At 41.5% G+C, this 18,248-nt stretch overlaps 1 protein-coding gene across 13 annotated transcripts in view; it reads left to right on the top strand.

The window, feature by feature from the left end:
• The first annotated feature begins 2,665 nt into the window (after positions 1 to 2,665).
• Positions 2,666 to 18,248, top strand: part of anks1ab (ankyrin repeat and sterile alpha motif domain containing 1Ab) — a 44,211-nt gene continuing 28,628 nt past the window's right edge. For 11 of the 13 annotated variants that reach the window (XR_008572156.1, XR_008572155.1, XM_054783559.1 and 8 more), the window contains exons 1-3: positions 2,666 to 2,989; positions 9,831 to 9,897; positions 15,514 to 15,629. Coding sequence is in view for 11 of the 13 variants with exons in the window: in XM_054783559.1 (XP_054639534.1) it covers positions 2,738 to 2,989; positions 9,831 to 9,897; positions 15,514 to 15,629 (435 nt within the window). In the remaining 2 variants the exon portion in view is untranslated. Of the gene's footprint in view, positions 2,990 to 9,830; positions 9,898 to 14,016; positions 15,015 to 15,122; positions 15,630 to 18,248 lie in introns of those variants that run through there. The other 2 variants (XM_054783562.1, XM_054783561.1) reach the window with 2 other exon arrangements.

The following is an 18,248-nucleotide window of genomic DNA, read 5'->3' as shown; positions in this document are numbered from 1 at the left end:
CCACGCACCAGAGGAAGCAACACAGCAGGCGGAAAGTGCGGCAAACACGAACGCACACCGGAATCCCGAAGATGCATCCGTGTGCGGCGGAGAGCACGCAACCCGACCATGACCCCGTGTGCATTGTTTGTTTCACTTCCTGTGTGTGGCGTGTCCACAAGAACGCTCATGAGTCACAGCTGTCTTTGGCCTGAGGATCATCAGCCGACTACAGCGTGTTTACGTCCGACCTCTAACATGCCATAAAGACATTCTCTTAAAAGCTTAGGTTGTTTCAAGGAGGACACAGGAGGCTACACATCGTCATCACGGTCATGGAGATGATCAGACTTCACTTCACAACACGCATCATTAGATGTGGCGTTTGTTTTTTGTGGCGGCTCAGCACTATATGGGGCCTCGTGAAGCCCCCCTGCCCCTCGGGGGAGAGAAGGAGGTCATCTTCTCTGTCACGGCTACGAGAGGAAGGAGGTGAGCAATGCAGAGGAGCTTGGCTGATTGAGGGCACGGGCGGCCAGGCGTGCTGTGCATGGAGATGGCGGCCTGTCATGAGAGCATCAGCACCGACAAGAAGAGGAGGAGGAGGAAGAAGAGGAGGAGGAGGAGGTCGTCATGGCGACACAGCTCAAAGATTAACACACTAGATGATATACTCTTAGTCGGGTCAAGGAATGCAATAAAACAGTATCAAACAGCGACAAATGAAAACACATTAGTGGTGTTTTCATATCGACACACTTACATACTACAGTAGTGCATTAGTGTCCAAAGTCTGGTGCTGGGGCCATTCGGGGCCCATAGATCATTTTTTACTGGACAGTAGCATTTAATAAACATAGAATTTAAAAAAAATCTAAATTAAAAGTATTTTCTGAAGCCCATTTTGTGACTTTTCAATAACAGACTCTGTTTTGCCTTTGGCATCGCTGAAGCTATCTTAGCTTTTCCTGCATTTTCTCAAGCTGCTGTGCCTGCCTTACGATTCATTATTCAGTTTCATTGTTCATTTCAAGTGTGTGACATGTTTACTTAGGCCAGGGGTGTCCAAACATTTCCCAGCGAGGGCTGCATACGGTAAAATCAAAGAATACGGTGGCCACTTTCATATTTTACATTCTGTAAACCGTATAAATACGTTAAAAAGTTATATATATTTCCAGAAAACACAGCCTAACATCTCAGCTTTGTGTTGAAGGTGACAAAGTTCTTTTTCTCCACTGTTCGTTTTTCATTTTTGCTGTTGTTTTTCAGTTTTACAGATCTTCTCGTAATTTTTTTCGAAACATTATGATTTTATTTCCATAATATTTGTTTTTGTAATATTCCCCACCAAATTGCAACTTCATTCCTTTTTTTTGTTTCTAATATACTCAACCTTAAAATGTATTTAATATTTCAATTTGTCAAAATTTTTATCAGTTTTACAACTTTATGCTCGAAATAATAATAAAAAAATAAGTTATATAATGCCTTTTAAAATTAAGTATTAATTTGTGCTAATTATTCATTTAGCAATTAATAATTCATATAATTACTTAATATTCTGACTTTATTCTAATATTTTGTAAAAATTATTGCATTTTTCCACTTTTGTTGTTTTTGTTAATTTTCTTGTTTCATTGTATTTTTCAAATGAGCTGGGGGGTGAAAAAAAAAATCAGCCACGGGCTGCAATTGGCGCTCGGGCCGCCCTGTGGACACCCCTGATTTTGCCATTTTTTCCTTTAAACACTTAAGTGCATAGAATGAAGTTAGCTTAGTTATAAAAAACATTCTTTCCTCATTCTTTTCCAAGATGCTGCGCCTCGCCTTAAAACTTGTCGCTAGGCAGAATTTGGCCAGTTTTAAAAAGAAACTGGCATACTCCAGTCACAGTGCTGCTTTTCTGGCAACTCGGGGGAAGACGGCCCTGCTGCCTCACACGTGAAACAAAAGACAGGGAGAGGCGGCAGGAGCAGGAAGTCGAAGAGCACTACATGAAATATGTGACATGTTTAGGTACGTTAATTGTTGTGTGTACTGTGCAACAAGTCTTCAGCCACTGCAATTTCTAATACCGGACATGGTGCACCTTTATCCAGATCCTCACCAACACATAATGGCATCTTTCTTGGCACCATAGTGTTGTCCCTCATGTCCCTCAGTGTTGTTTGTATTTGGCCGAAATCATCACAGCCATTGATGGAAAGCCAGACAGACATATTTACATCATGTCTGTGCTATTAAAATAAGTTAGAGTGTGACCTGTATTTCAAGCGTCTTTGGCAGGACAGGACAGCAGAGGCGGAGGAGGCGTCCCGTCTCAAATGTGCACCAGTAACCTGATTATCCAGCTGTCACTGCGATTAGGACCAGGCTTTCTGGGATTCCCGGACACAGTCTTTGGGACATCCTTGGGACGGGCCAGCCATGAAAGACTTCAATGAGGTAATGGAAAGTACTCATTACGACTTGGATGTGCACTATTTGCCAATCCGTGTAAGTGTCCTCTTTGGGGATGTTCCTCAGACACAAAGTGAAAAGTGGGAATGTTTGTCAGAGAACTGAAAGGAGAGGAAGTGGAGGGGAAGGCAACAGGAAGCGACCAGTGGGTGGACCTTAGTGACTCTCATGCTCCCTTCCTCTCCCAACTGGAGCACTTTGCCCCACTTGACTTCATCTTTGTCTTCCAATCTCACCACTGGATGTCCCTCCCTGCAGGAGGACGGCCCCCCCACACTGACAGCTCTTTGAAACAATGGCACTGTGCACGCCGGACCCCTCCAAAGCGATCCAGACTGACAGCAAAGAGACCAACCAGGTCGTAAAATCCAGACCCGCAGACCTAAGGCTGACCCGAAGTTTGTCCAAGTCAGACTCGGACTTGTTGGCGCCGCCACTTGGAGAGGACGAGGGAGGCCATGCCATTCGGAGTGGATCCGTGTCCAAGTGCAAGTCCGGCAAGATGTCCACGGAGAGAATGCCGTCCTTTGCCTCCGAATGGGATGAGGTAATCCATCTATGGGGGGGGGAGCGGGTGATTGGGATTACCATGAGAGAGAATGGGAAGAGGGCGAGGCACCACATTTTTGGAAAAAAGGAAGGAAAGGAGAAAGTGGGAGGTGTGGGGGTCCTGCAGAGGTTGCCATGGCAATGGCACCTCCTGCAGGCCGCCGCTCATGTGCCGACGACTAGCATCCTTCGAGCATTGGAGGCTAATTGGGTTCGTGCTGTCACATGTCCTCCTCTCACTCCACCACCACCATTCACCACCACTGGGGGCAGCGTGGAGCATCACCACCACAGATATTTTTCTCATAGCATGAAGTTGTATACCCGTTTATGAACTCAATAAAAAAAACATTTTGAAAGCACAAACAGCTTGGAGGGAGTCTTAACAAAATCTTCAGAGCAGAGTGAAGCGTTTTTGACAATCTCTGAACAAGAAAATGTCACATTAATAATGATAATATGATAATAAGAATAATAATAACAGGCCTGCTGCAAGTTATTACTTTTATTGCCTCCAATCTGAGAAAAATGATGAATGAAATGTTACATCCTGAAGATTGTACTTATTTTTCTTATTTCTATTTTTGTATTTCTTCAACTAGCACCCTTTTAGCTTTTTAGCTTTTTAATTATATATTTAACATTTTTCTAAATAAATTTAAAATATTACAATGAAAATAGTCAAATAAAATAATTGCAATTAAAAAAACTAGTAAGCTAAACGAATGCTAATTAAATATTTTACTGAAATTTTTAATATTTCATCTTTTTATATTTAATATTTCATTTTACTATTAATACATATTTGTAATAGAATAGAATATATTAGTAATAGAATAGAATAGAAGAGAATAGGATAGAATGGAATGTAATGGAATAGAATAGAACAGAATATTCAATTAAAACAATAAAATATTAAAAATTAAAATACAATTTTCAACTCACACCTTTTTATTTATCTTAAGTTTTTAAATTGTAATGACTTTATTTTACTATTTTTAAATTTATTTTGAAATATGTTAAATATTATATAAATATACATAATTTTTTTGCAACATAATTATGAGCACAATATAGTATTTGGTACATATTATAACAATACAGTCGTCTCTCGCCTCTTCGCAGTTTTCGCGGCTTCATTCTAGCACGGTTTTTCAAAAATATATGAAATCATAAATCATGCTGTGAATGTATGTTGGCGCAAACGTTACGTATTTTGAATGAAATGTTGGGTGAAAGACACAAGGATCAGACTTGATGGTCGGAGAAAAAGGCTTTTACTGCGGGTTTGATTGATTTCACAACAGCCACAATAATCCCTAATGAGCCCTAATAAATAATAATAATAATAATAATAAAACTAAAAGCACGGGTTCTTGGAGATTAATAAAGTATCTATCAATCAATCTTTCTATCTATCTACTTTTGTGGCCGTAACCTAGAGTCAAGAGTCAACTCTGAAACCCTGATGTCACTTTCTGTCCGTCCCTCTTTCGGGTCTCGTACGGAAGACATTTCTAGTAACACACATGAGCATGAGTATTATTAATGTATTAAGCGGCTAATTTACTCTTATTATGTCTACTGTATTGGTAATATGAGTGTAAAGTTGACCATTGCGGTGTTATTTTATGTCAAGAGGGCTCTAATAATGTTCTTTTAGTTATAATGTTAAAAAAACGCATTTGGAACATGAAACATTTCAACGTAAACTGCATGCATGTTCGAAATAAATGAAACCATTACCATTACAATTACCATTACAAGGTTGTAAACCGGTTGTAAACTTTTCTATGCTCTAGCTATGAAAATATTCCATTTATAAATGAGGAATCCTACTTTGCAGGAATTCACTCATCATGGTCAGTTCTGGAAGCAACTAACCGCAATAAATGAGGGATTACTGTATTTAAGTATGATATGGCACAATTGCAAGATAACTATTGAATATTTAATACTATAAAATATTTAATGTTGCAAATGCGCCATATACAAGGAAATCAATCATCCCTATGGTGGGATAAAAAGAGTCGTCTGAATGTAGATTTTCAGAGCATTACAGTTCAATATGATACTGTCCGAAAAATAAAAGGTCTTGTAATGTACTCCAAGCATTGGCTTGAGACTTCCAAGTAGTTCAGTGTATCCTGTGTTAAAAGAGGCTATTCTTTCATTGTGTCATCGCAGTGGTAACCCGGGTTTTGCTGTGACACCACTGTTTATTCAGGCCGTGCTGGGTGGGGTGTCCTGTTCTCAAGGGCATCCTGTTTATGCAGCTGCTCCCCGACTGTCTGATGATGGGCCCGACTCATTCGTTGTTTGTGCGTGCGAGTGCACAAAGCCAAATGATGTTGTGTGTATCATCAATCGCTAGTACATGCACACACAAATATAGTGTATACAAAATAATACGGTGGTGCACCAACTACTTAGGCAGGCTCCGTACTGGGAGAACTACTTGACTCTCTTTTTTCAACGTGATACATCACATATGACGGGAGCTCAAACTGGTCATCTAATCCAAAACCTCACAATTGGAATAACACTTTACCTAGCAATCTGGCGCAGGAACGTAAATTAACGTGGAAAAATTGTGGCCGCCCCGTGGTGTAACTCTTTTACTCCTGAACCACTGCCAACAAAAGGGTGAAAATGTAGTCATAACTTCATATAACTGCAAAGATGACTATAGAAACTTGTTTATTTACAGTCCCTCACTATATTGCAGTTCGAATATTGCTCCATCACAATATCGCGCTTTTTGAAAAAAATATGAACTAATAAATGGTCGCTCTTTGCGTGGTAAACTATGCCCTATTATTAGTCAAAACATATTTAAAGACAGGTTATATGTATTATTGTGGTCACTAGGCGTCAGTAATGTGATGTCTCCGCATGGAGACTGGCTACTAAGACAGCAGAGCCGAGCCGACATGTCATGGTTGAGACGGACATGCTATGGCTGAGGATGAAGGAAAAAGGGGGAAAAAAGGTTCTCCTCTCATTCTGTGTGGAAGTGGTACGTTTTTGGCTTCTTTGTCCTTCTTCCCCACTCCGTTCGAAACACTCCCTTAAGTTTAGAATAAGTACATTGGAGAGGGTGACTAGGTAGCTCAGCAGCTTGCTATGCTAGCGGAAGCCATCTGTTATGTCCCTGCAGTGATCCCGTAGCCTGCGCAATGTGATGTAAACAAAGAATATTAGGAATAGGGTGTTATTTCATGTCTACATGGCTCTAATAATGTTAAAATTCATATTTAGAAAGTCATAAACAGGTTTTCTATGCTCTATCTACGCAAATAATCGGGTAATCAATTACTATTATTGAATCATACTTTGTGGAAATTCACTTATCACGGTCGGGTCTGCAACCAATTAACCAAGATAAACGAGGGGCGGCTGCGTAGCGTGTAGCGTAGCACAAGGTTTGACCGACACATCATCTCCGTGTGTGGAACTCTCAGGAGGTTAAAGGTTACATGTAACACACATCTTAGAGAGTGCATCACTTCATTTCCCAGCAGTATTCCCCACTAAGTCATTACTCTTGCAAGCTTTTAAAGTGTACGTGTGTACAGCGTGTGTATTTCCAAGACTAATTTTAGCAGCTTTACATAAGATTGGTGATATAAATACACATTGGGAATGTTTCATGGGGGAATTCCTGAATAAGATCATTTTATTGGATGGTGCACTCTCACAGATATATTATTTTTATTAGCTTCTCTAGACGTGGTTCAATATTTAAGTGCTTTATACGCACACAGGACACCACATTAGGTACACCTCAGGAGATCCACAATGCCTTTCAAATATGATAATGCTGAATTTTGGTTGAAGCGGTTTGAAAGGTATTCATTTGACAATACGTTGATTATTGGGCTTGTATTGCATCATAATCACAGCTGTTTCTAATATTTTGCCCCTCATATATTTCTAATTAATTATTGGAAAAAAATATATAGATAATAGATAAAGTTAAACATATAGTAATACATATAACAATAGAAAATGTAAAAAAAATAAGGAGCAAATATTTAAATAGAATACCTCTGGCAGTGTCAATCAAAACTGTGCATTATATTAATAAAAATATCATTTAAAAAATAGAATTCTGTGTAAAATGTATACAACACAACTCTTGTATTGACTTTCGTGAGATCGTGCAGGTGCACCAAATGATTTGACCAATGAATGTAAATCTGTACAGTACATTACATAGCACGCCTATCTAACTATAGCATGTCATTTTTAATCATAAAAAAGACATTTTGTGGTGGCCCTAGTGGACAAATGAGAAAATAATATAAAGATGTATAACCCAATAAAAAAAAAATGCATCTGTAATCAAAAGTTGCGATGACAGTGAGTGCAGCACACAGTGCAGCATGTGATGAAACACTTAAATAAATCATCACACTGCCGGTTGCCGCATAAGTGACATTTTGATGACAGAATCCAATAAAGGTGCACTTAGGCTGTCCTGTCATGTGCTGTGTGTACTGTGTGTGTGCGATATAGAATGTAAGTGGGTTAATTCAGGGAGTAATGTGAGGTTTGCGTCGCTGCAGGCTGCAGTATGCCACAGTAGGCGTCCCACGTGCCTGCCTTCCAAATGAATCAAGGCTCTTTCACAGTGTTGATGCCACTAGCCAAGTGCACGGGGGCTTTTTCAAACACTAAATATTACATCAAATGAGCCCGGGCCGGCGCTGGTGCCGTGCTAGTGGGCACACATGGCGGCTTTTTAGGCTCCCTGAGTCTGCACTGATGACAGTCATTGGAAAGCTCTGCTGCAGGTGACCGCAGCCTGTCACTTGTCTTATTCTAACTAACAAAACAAATGAAGTGTGGACTTTGGAATGACGAACTAGTTTATCAGTCAGTAAGTAACATCTGCTTTCTAGTAAAACAAGAGATTTTTCTAAGAAATTGCTGTTTATTTATAACACCTAAAAGAGAAGCTAATGCTTTGCTCAATTTGATTCATATGTTCTAAAATTATATTCAGACATTTTTTTAAATTACAAATTTTTAAATAAAAATGTAAAAATAATTTTATTATTTTATTAAAAAAAAAATTAAAAATAAATAAAAAAATTTAAATAAAAAATTACCAGTATTCTGTATGACAACTTTATATATTACCATTATTTCAAAGAAAAATATTAATATAAAATAAAAATAATTATGTATAAAAAGTATGTGATTTTTGACCTTTTTATTGTACCAAAATAAATACAGTAGACGCCCCTACAACGTAAATAATCTGTTCCAAGAACGTTTATGTTATAGGGTTTTTATGTTATACGAAGCGTAAAATACATGTAAATAGCCTAATCCGTTCCAAGATCTTCCCAAACTCACCCCTTTGGCCCTTCAAAATATTCAAAGTCCACCAAATATGGTGGGAAAATATAAGAAAATGTTAGCATAAACATAGTAGAGTAACATTCCAATATAAAATAAGGTAATAAATAAGATTACTGTAAATGAATAAAACTGAAAGGCGTCACCAAGTGTACAGTACTCTGTTAGTCTGAACTTGCACTGACTTTAAAAAAAAACAACAACAAAAAAAACTTGCACAGACTTTAAATTTGCCAAAGTGAAACCCCTTTTTTATTATGTTTTCATGAAAGAACTGAAGCTGTACTTCAAATCAATATCCTCTGCTAATAACAAGAAAGCTATCAAGACTATAAAGCTGTGCTCCCACTTCAATATCCTTATTCAATTTAATTTTCATTGCTCATGTCCCCTGGTGTATCTTACTTTATTATTATTATTATTATTAGCTTTTTTTTATTATTAATTTATTTATCACTTTCTTTAATCTCGATTTCTGTGTGATTTATTTTATGTGGTTTATTATCCAACTGTTATTTTTCAATGCCCATGGTATGATGCACTGTTAGTGTAATTTATAAGGCATTCATAAAGTTGATTGAATAACAAAAAAAGACGCTTTACATTATATGGAATTTCTTACGTAATACGATGCAAAAACTTTACATAAATTCTTTACGTTCAGTGGAATTTACGTAAAAGGAGGTTTACGTTATGCGAGGTACTACTGTACTAAAATTAAACTATTTTACCAGTAACAATTTTTGATTTTCCTCATTGTCAGATTAATAGAGATGACATAGAATAGGTAACATTACATTGCACTCCAGGATAAAAAGATTGATTTTCCTACACATAAAAATGCATTTACGGCCTGTCAAGCTCATGCCAAAGCACCAGGTGGCGCTATATACGCCTCTAACTGTAAGGCCATTGTAGCCAATCAGAAAGGTGAACAAAGTCATTTGCGGAACGCAATTCAAGGAAATCCAAGAAAAGGCGGCTCGACTTGAAATTACTTAAGAAATGTATTATTTTCTATTATTTTATAGTGTCGGTTGTAGAATTAAAAACCAAATAAATTAAACTAATTTATTTATCATTAACTAAAATAAATGCTTATATTTAATGTATTATGGATGAGAACTTGCAAACATGGATGCAAGACCTTTGACTTTTCTTGGAAAGTCAACAGCTCTCTGTTCAATTTGGACTTTTTGAAGTTTGCATCATTTGCTGAGTTTAGATTGCAAAAGTTTAGCTGTGGGTGTGTTTGTGTGTGTGCGTGCGTGTGTGTGTGACTGGCGCCTTCACCTTGCTCGTCATCCATCATTCCAAAGCATTCCGCCACCCCAACCTTGAATCGAAGCACAACACTCATCTACATAGAGTCAGCATCAGCGTCTGCATTTTTTGGGTGGTGGGAATCTGCTGACGTTTGCATGAGAAAGAAAGATGACGAGTGTCATATCATTTCCATCTTTGAACAGATTGAGAAGATCATGAACCTGATAGGAGCGGGCATCGAAAAGACAGACAAGAATCAAACGAGCTCAGGTAACACTTTCCCCATAATGGTCCAATTTCATTCAAACGGCGCAGTGATTTTATTTCCCCCCCTGAGAGATATGAGTGTAATTTATTGGTTAGCTAATAGGAAATGACAAGAGGGGCTCTGGGATTAAGTGAGACTTAGTTATGAAGCGTTTATAGAGCTTGTTATTGCTCTGGCGGCTGCAGTGAGCATAACCTCCTTTGGACATTAAACTCTATGCAACCATGACCTCTATGACCGTGTGACTGACTGCATTTGTTGGCGTTATTAGGACTTTGAAGATTGGATATTACATAACACTCACATAAACCTGAAAGGTCAGAAAGCATTCTGTGTCTAATAGCTAATTGCTACGTGTTGTGAACTTGAACTACACTAGAAAGACACTCAATAGAAGAGAGACCTCCACCAAAGCTAGACATTCTCCCAATTACTTTCCTATGACAATAAGCAACGAGGGCATGGAATTTGACACATGGAAGTGCAACAGGTACTTAAAAATATTGTAATATGTACACTGTGTGCACAATTCTAAGGTAAGTGAGTATTTCCAGCATACTATAATAACACTTATAGCCGCCAGGAAAATCAAATAACCACCAGGATCTCTAATTAGCGCTGGGTAAAAAACATCGGGATTCACAGCTGTGGCTGTGGGCAACCTCTCGGTTAGTTTTTATTAACTCCACAAGATGGCAGTAGTTGCATTTAAAGTATCATGAGTGGTCAGCAACCAGCAGCTTTATCTACCTCTGCATGCACTTTAAATGTTGGTATGGCTAGACAGCTGTGAAACTCATGTGTCTTACATTTGCTGTACTCTTGTTTACAACGAACTCATCGGTGGTATTAATTCTGGCTAAGCAGTTTGCTCCTTATCACTATTACAACACTGGTTCTGTTGTTGCTGTGTTGTGCAATATAGTTGTGAATAAATGACCATGTGGTCAAAGAGAGATAGGTTTTCCTTTCCACTTACACCCCTTCCCTACTACTAGTGTACACAAGGTAAACAAATTTGAATGAGGTGATAAGCATGTGGAGGAAGCATGTGGTTGTTTTGAAGTGCATTAAGAAACCATATTTCCCTGACACAAATCATTAATGTGGAAATAACATAGTATGACCTGCTTCCAATTAATGCCCCATCCTTTTTGTGGATTTTGGTAAATAAGCTATGTTTTCTTTTCCTCCTATACTCCAAACTATCATTAAAGTTACACAATTAGGATGCGAAAATGTCGTTTTTCTCCTATAGTTGTTCAATAATACACACAGGTACTCTACTAAGAAAGCCTCTTTTACTTTAGTAATTATTCAGCTTTGGGTTTTATTAGTATTTTCATAAGACCCAGACTACTGTACTGTACGTGTTCAATAATAAACTAAAATGACTGAAGCACCTGAGGTCGTTGTGTGTTTCATAAGGGAGAATATGCAATGTTTGTTTGCCTTTACACCCCCCCCACACACAAACACACACGTCACATATACTATAGGTGTGTGCTATTTATAGCCTTGCAGAAAGACGTGCTCTAAGTGCCCCACATCCCGCTGAGTCATGTTTGCTGCTCCGGAGTTCATCAGGATGCTGGTATTGAAATATACGTCACGTGCTAACAAGTCCACATGAATTATGATACGGTGTCAATAGCTTGCATTGTTTAGAAACATCACGGCAGTGTTCCAATGTTCCAATGCTGTTCCATTGCGTGTAAATGAGCTTAAAGCAGAGCGAGTAGAGACACGCTGACATTCAAAGCAACTGTCCTCACTTTCCCTGAATTAATTCAGCTTTGCCACTCTTTTTCTCGCGTGTTGACAAGGAGCCGCTGCTTCTTGCTCGCCTCTGGTAAAAGAGTTTCTATCCAGGTTCTCCTCGTACAGGGATCGCCAGAGTGGACCTGGCGCTACATTTGTTTAACACGGGATAAGATAGTGACCTGCTTCCCCCTACAGAGGAGCCTAATTAGGAAGTCATCATAAGGGGCGGCTGGTATTTTTACCAAGCTTTGTCTGCATGCGCTGGCGTAAGCGCTCAGTTTAGTCGAGCTGTGGGGGTCTCACGGTGAATTAGAATTAGTCCGTCTTACTCGCTATTAGCATCTTAACTAGCCCTCCTCCTCATGTGTCATAGATGAGCATAGGTGGGTGACTGAAAGACTTTCACTCCATCGCTAAAGCATTTAGGCTGCCAATCAAGGAGGAACTCCAATCAATAGCCTCTCATTTGGCTGAAGAGCCATACAGGAGGCTGATTGCAGGCAGCTTTGAAAACTTGCATAATCCCACTCGGCCCGCAGCTGCACCCAGATAAACGCCAACCAGCAAGACCGCATTGAGCAGCAATGCACGCTGGGAGCCACGCTGTAGCCTCGGTGTCTATACGCGGCAAGAAGCTCTAACTGTCATTAACTGAATTTATTCGTAAATCCATTAAATAACTCCATCCGTCCATTCATTTTCTATGCAGACGCCACGCACTGATCACCTGTCAATCACATGACGGAAACAGGCAAGCGCAAACATTCACACTCACTTTTACAGATTAGTCTTCTTTGAACCCAACATTTCGTAAACACTCTAAAGATATTAGTCTTGAATGAACTAGTCTTCACTGAACCTAGCATACGATACGTCTTCTACGATACTGTCAAATACTATTTAGTCGTCAATGAACCTAGTCTTTCTGTAAACATCAAAGACCATTCAAGTCATCATTGAACCTATCGTACATTACCATGAATATCTGAGACCATTTGCAATCTGCAATGAATGCATCGTTACATAAACATTGACAACAATTTGTTCTTTACTGAACCTAACGTGCGTTTTCACAAAAGTTGCAGACAATGTAGCCATCAATAAACTTCCCATTTGTTTTTTAGTCTCCATTGAATCTGTGTCCAATGAAACTTCTTTGTGTGCACCATAGACAATTTTGTTTTCAGCGAACCTTATGCGTGTTTTCATTTTGCAGCCTTCGTTAAAACTAACACACAGTAAGTTTATGTCAATGCCAAATGTAACAGATGCCAGCTGGCGCAACTGCGCGAATGTACGTTGGTAAACCCCACTCCCTGAAGCCTTAACAGTCGAGCCGGACGACGAGTTGACTGTCCGGGCTTTTAGCTTGACAGCGAGCACTCCCACTCTCATTCTGCGAACCTTGGTGCGAGCCCAGGGCACAACGCGGGGCTGGCTGAACGTGGCAGGTTCCACAAAGGCAATACGTTCTTCAATCAACGTAACATACGTGAATATTAACATCTTTGACATTGTTGTAAAACGTTCAGCAATGTAGTCTTCTTCAATGAACCCTGCATATGTCTTTAATGAATCTAATATACATGTTTTAGTAAACACAAAAGACAATTTTTCACAGATATGTTCTTTTTACCCAGTGATGACCAAACCTTAGTGTTGTTTAATCTACCTTTTTTTATGCGACTTCAAGGTTTATCAGTTCACCAAAGAAACCAAACCCCCCCCCCCCTCCAAAAAAAAACAAAGTACATTTTAACTTAAGTCTCGTTTGTTTTGTCTGGACTGCAGTACCACAGATTTTGTATTTAGTAATGCAATTAGACATTTATATGGCTAATTTGAAAGCATTCATTTCTGGCACTCTTAAATCAACAAATGGCATTTACAACATTTCTAGATATACTGTATATCAATGTGAAATGGGGACATATATTATTTTACTTTAATAAGGCCGCAAAAACCGCAAATAAATAAACACACGCTAAGTGCTGGCTTGTGTTTGCTAACCCCTGTCTTTATTTTTCGTGTTTATGCAGGTGTACCCGATGTTGTGGTCAGTGAACTGTACCATAACACTATTCAAGTCAGAGTCAATGTCTTTCTACATAAGCAAACTTGTCATCTTTGTTGTAGATGTGATGTGAGAGTGAGGTCCAACAAGACGGTAGTTTGTCTGCTGTCTGTCATGTGACCCCCCCCCCCCGCCCCCCGCCCCCCGGACAAAAAATTGACCTGTCGTCTAAATAAAATGCAAATGAATATTTTGTACTGACAGCCAAAGGATGGCGCTTATCCCTGCATCACCTTACACTCAATGTACACTCAATGCAGTGGATTTTTTTGTTGGGGGGGGTCTGGCCTTGCTGTACCTCTGATGTCCTTTCTGCAAGATCAGAGCGCCTCTGCATGTGCATTCCTAATCAGTTAGAGAGCGAGAGACGGGAGACATGAGCGGAGTGTGTGTGTGTTTGTGTGCCAGTGAGCTAGAGAGGCAGAGCTAGTGAGGCAGGAGGGGGTGAGGAGGGGTGATCACAGCACCCCATACAGCAGCCCTGCAGTGCGATCTGGGAAGAAGGGGGCTTCGAAATCGGCTGCGGAGAGAGACAACGAGGGGGGTGGCGTTAAAAAAAGCAGCTCGGGGGATTTGCTGGGAGATGTGGCTAGAGAGAGAGAGAGAGAGACAGAGAGCGAAGTGAGGTGTAGAGGGGGGCATGATCTTTGAGTCTGCTTCCTGTCGTGGGGGAGGACGTGTAGCAGCAGCAGCGGCGGCGGCGGTCGAAGATCGAGGCAGGTCTGTGTGGCAGGCGCCGGGACGCCATGCCCTGTGAGCACTGAAGAGTGGCGAGCGTATGCGACCCCCCCCCTCCACTTGCCTCCTCTCTCTGTACACACATCCAAGGTGGGGGGGTATGCAGCAAAGCTCTGCCCTGACAGCCAGGAGAGGAGCCAGGTGGGCTGCGGCACTCTTCCCATCGTCATTTTCCGTGACTGGCCTCAGGTGGACGCTCCCGGGGGCCGGGAGCATCTTCTCTGCCGGCTCCAGAGCGTGAATGCTGGGCGAGGACTTCCACCCTCCTCCACGCTGGTCTGGAGCGTCCTCTTTGAACCTTTGTTGGGATTTCACTATGAATTGAGGAGTTTGCACAACGTGAAGCATCCTTTACTCGTGCTGCAGGATTTACAATATGTCTACCTAAACCGCTGTGGTTCCGGAGTGAAAATGATTTAAGTGTATTTTCTTCGGGTGCCTCAAGTGTACTTTAGAATGCTGCTACCTTCATTGTATGAGCCGTGCCCTAGCTCTCAAAGAGGTTGACCAATGAAGCCATGGGACTCAGCCAGAGCTTTACAAGTATGTGGTGACAACCTCCTGACCCATTAATAATTTCTGACTTAGGGATAGTGAATAATGTGTAAATGTGTTCTAATGTGTCCATGAACCTCCTTTGACTTGCTTTAGTGTTGTGATGTCTTTGGAGCCGCTAGCCTCTTGTGTTCGCACCTGCTCATCTGCTCACTAAGGGGATGTTTAGTGAGCCCCGTTTGTCGGAAAATGCCAGCTTCAGATGGGCTTCCTTTCCCCGCTCTACCTCCACCCTCGCCTGACATCTCCACTCAGTCACGCTAGCACAAAGTAGTCCACCCCCTTGCAGGGCGCTTCCTTCCCTCCCTCCTGTGTTAGCCTGTACCAGCTCGGACCCTGCCTCCCCCTAGACCCGCCTGGTGCTGCTGCACTCGGCTCTGCCTCTGCTGGCCGAGGATGATGTGGCAGTGCCACGTGTCGTCCTCCGAGTGCCGCTGCTACAGGCTCAACGGCTTTTCGCTGCTCAAGCGCTTCCCTCTCTCGGCAGATGGGGCCTGCGGCAAAGCCCTGGACCAGCCGGTGGGCGAGTGGCTGGAGCACGTGGGGCTGCCGCAGTACGAGGGCAAGTTCCTGCTCAACGGCTTTGACGACCTGCGCTTCATGGTGAGTCTCAGCATGGTGGGGTTGGGGGCGCGGGTAGTGGTTTTCGGGGCATTGCTTGCTTGTATTCGCCACCTCGACTTTGCTGCTCTTTCACCTTATTGCGCCACCCACCATCGACATCATCCGTCCAAATCACCCCCCTCCCTTCTTGTAGCTTCACCTCTGTGCGATGCATGACCCTGCCAGGATTTATAACCCCCCCCATCTCTATCTGGGCTGGAGCATAGGCCGCCATCACTGGCAAGACAAATGGCCATCAAAGCCATTAACGTTTCCTCAGCATCGACAATTAGATGATCTCATTTAGTGGACAATTCTAAAGTATTTTATTCAATCTCCTTATTGGAGCAAAGTGGAGCTCACTTTTAATGCACTTTGCTCGGTCTCATTAAGTCCCAAACGTCAGCTTGTGCTGATCATGACACAGTCTGCTAAAAAGTGAGCACAGCAAACTATCTATTTTACCTTTTTGAGTTCAATAACCCCATCCTCACCGCCTCCACCTAATTACATATTAATCACTTCTTTTAACTGCACCTCGGTGCCCACAGCATGACTAAAAGCATTACTGTGTTTTTGTTAAATTGCCGGGAAAAACGCGTATCCGCTGTGATGTCGCCCGCTCCCCAGGTCAGACGATGGCCGCACGCTGTAAATAACGCCACCCCAAAGGGTTCCAGGCGTGCGTCTGTCGGGCCACAGAGCTGTGTTGGCACTGTGGATTACGTCACTTAAACTCTGCTAAGTGTGGGAGTGGAGGTACTCTGCTCTGCACTGTGACTCTCTCATCTGGCCAGAAAGGCGATAACCGCAATAACATGAAATGTTGCTTTATATGGAAAAAATACACTTTGGTCCACTAAAGTTAGGAAAAAACACAATACTACAAATACTTCTACTACAAAATGCAAAACACAAAGAGAACAGACAACAACAAAAAAGCAGCTACCTAGCCACTTGTTGCTAGGCATAATTTAAAGGGCTCCACCATTGTTGCCATAAAACAAGGTAAAAAATACCGTGATAGTAGTACCACTGAAAGCGTGAGAAGAGAGCCGGAACTCAGGAACTCAAAGGAGAAATAACCCCAAAATGTCATTGAAAGCATTAAAAGACCAATTTGTTTGTACTCCTTAATTAACACATGAAGTATATTAAGGATCTGGTAGGGCACTGTCTCACTTGCCCCCAATGCACCGCTGATAACATAAGATTTTAATTGTTGACGGCTGGGCTTTCAGCAGCTAAAACATGACAAACTGTATTCAACCCACAGTAACGTTTGTTTCGGATGCATTTTTCTATGGAACTTTTCACAGACAGAAAAAACCCAACATTTTCCATCCATCCATCCATTTTCTATGCCACTTCTTCTCATTAGGGTCGCGGGGGGATGCTGGAGCCTATCCCAGCTGACTTCGGGCAACAGGCGCAACCCAACATTTAATTTTGCCTAAATATAACTGGAAAATGTAGCAAAATCTAATGAAGACAAGACAAGAGGAATGTTCTGTTCCGAAAAAAAAGCTGCCCCGTTGGCATCCACGATAATCTCTTCTTTGTTTTGGCTTCTCAATTTTCCTTCCTTATTTCCACCTCTAGCTCTTAAAAGGGATGCTGATTGGTTGGCTTGTTCTTCTGCATCCACACCAATTCAACTGCCTCAAAAGTTAAAAATATACTTCAGTGACGATATACAAAGTACAGCTTTTGCTAATACTTTGAATGAAACATATGTTCAAACTAACGTTCCGATCTTGTAATTCCCTCCCACAGCACAGCGCCTAAGTACATAATGTGCAGCAGAAGGCAGATTTTTATCATCTAAAATCCCATGTTGCTCAAAGTGGATGCGATAGACACAAGGCTAAAAAAAAAAGTGCCAGGGCGTAGATTGGATGATTCGGTGTAGATGGAAAATTTCCCAGACATAATGTGATGCAGACTACGGGTCATTAAGCTTTCTGATGTTCATTTTCATACCACGCCTAATGTGTCTGCTGGACCTGATGCAGCAGGAAGATGAATGATCATCTCCACGAGGCAAACGACCCATGCTAACATACCAAGATGTGAGGCTTGTAAACAACAAGAAAGGTCAGACGAGTCCGGCAGACGGTGGTGAATGTTTCATATTGCGCCCTTTAAGATGTTGCCACATTAATCAAGGTCATCAATCAAGACGACTGACCAGTAGGGGGCAGCACTCGTTGGCACTCTGAGGATAAAAATGCTCTTTAGAAATCCATGCCTTCCCATCACATGTGAGCCCGAAGGAAGCGCATTCTCAATTTGAGAGCGTTCGGTAGTGGCGGGCAAAGTGTCACCACGGAGACGGACAGCGGCGCATGAGAAGTTTCCCCCCGGCCTGGCCCGCAGAGCCGCTCTTTCCGCTGCCTCATGCTCAGAGAAGCAGCTTTTGAGGGATCATGAATTATGAACAGCTGTGTGCCCATTCTCATCATTTTTACACGACGATTATCATTTTCCGCTGCTTTCATGCTAGCAGGAAGTGGGTCGCCTGTCTCGCTTGTTCTCAACATTTGACGATTCTCTTCTTTTTTTGGCTATGCTTTGTTGCCCGATGTCCGAGCTCATGTGGCAAATTGGAGAAGCATT

The sequence above is a fragment of the Dunckerocampus dactyliophorus genome, chromosome 8, assembly GCF_027744805.1.
Source record: "Dunckerocampus dactyliophorus isolate RoL2022-P2 chromosome 8, RoL_Ddac_1.1, whole genome shotgun sequence".
Taxonomy (NCBI): Eukaryota; Metazoa; Chordata; class Actinopteri; order Syngnathiformes; family Syngnathidae; genus Dunckerocampus; species Dunckerocampus dactyliophorus.
This window is presented reverse-complemented; position numbering and strand designations above follow the sequence as displayed.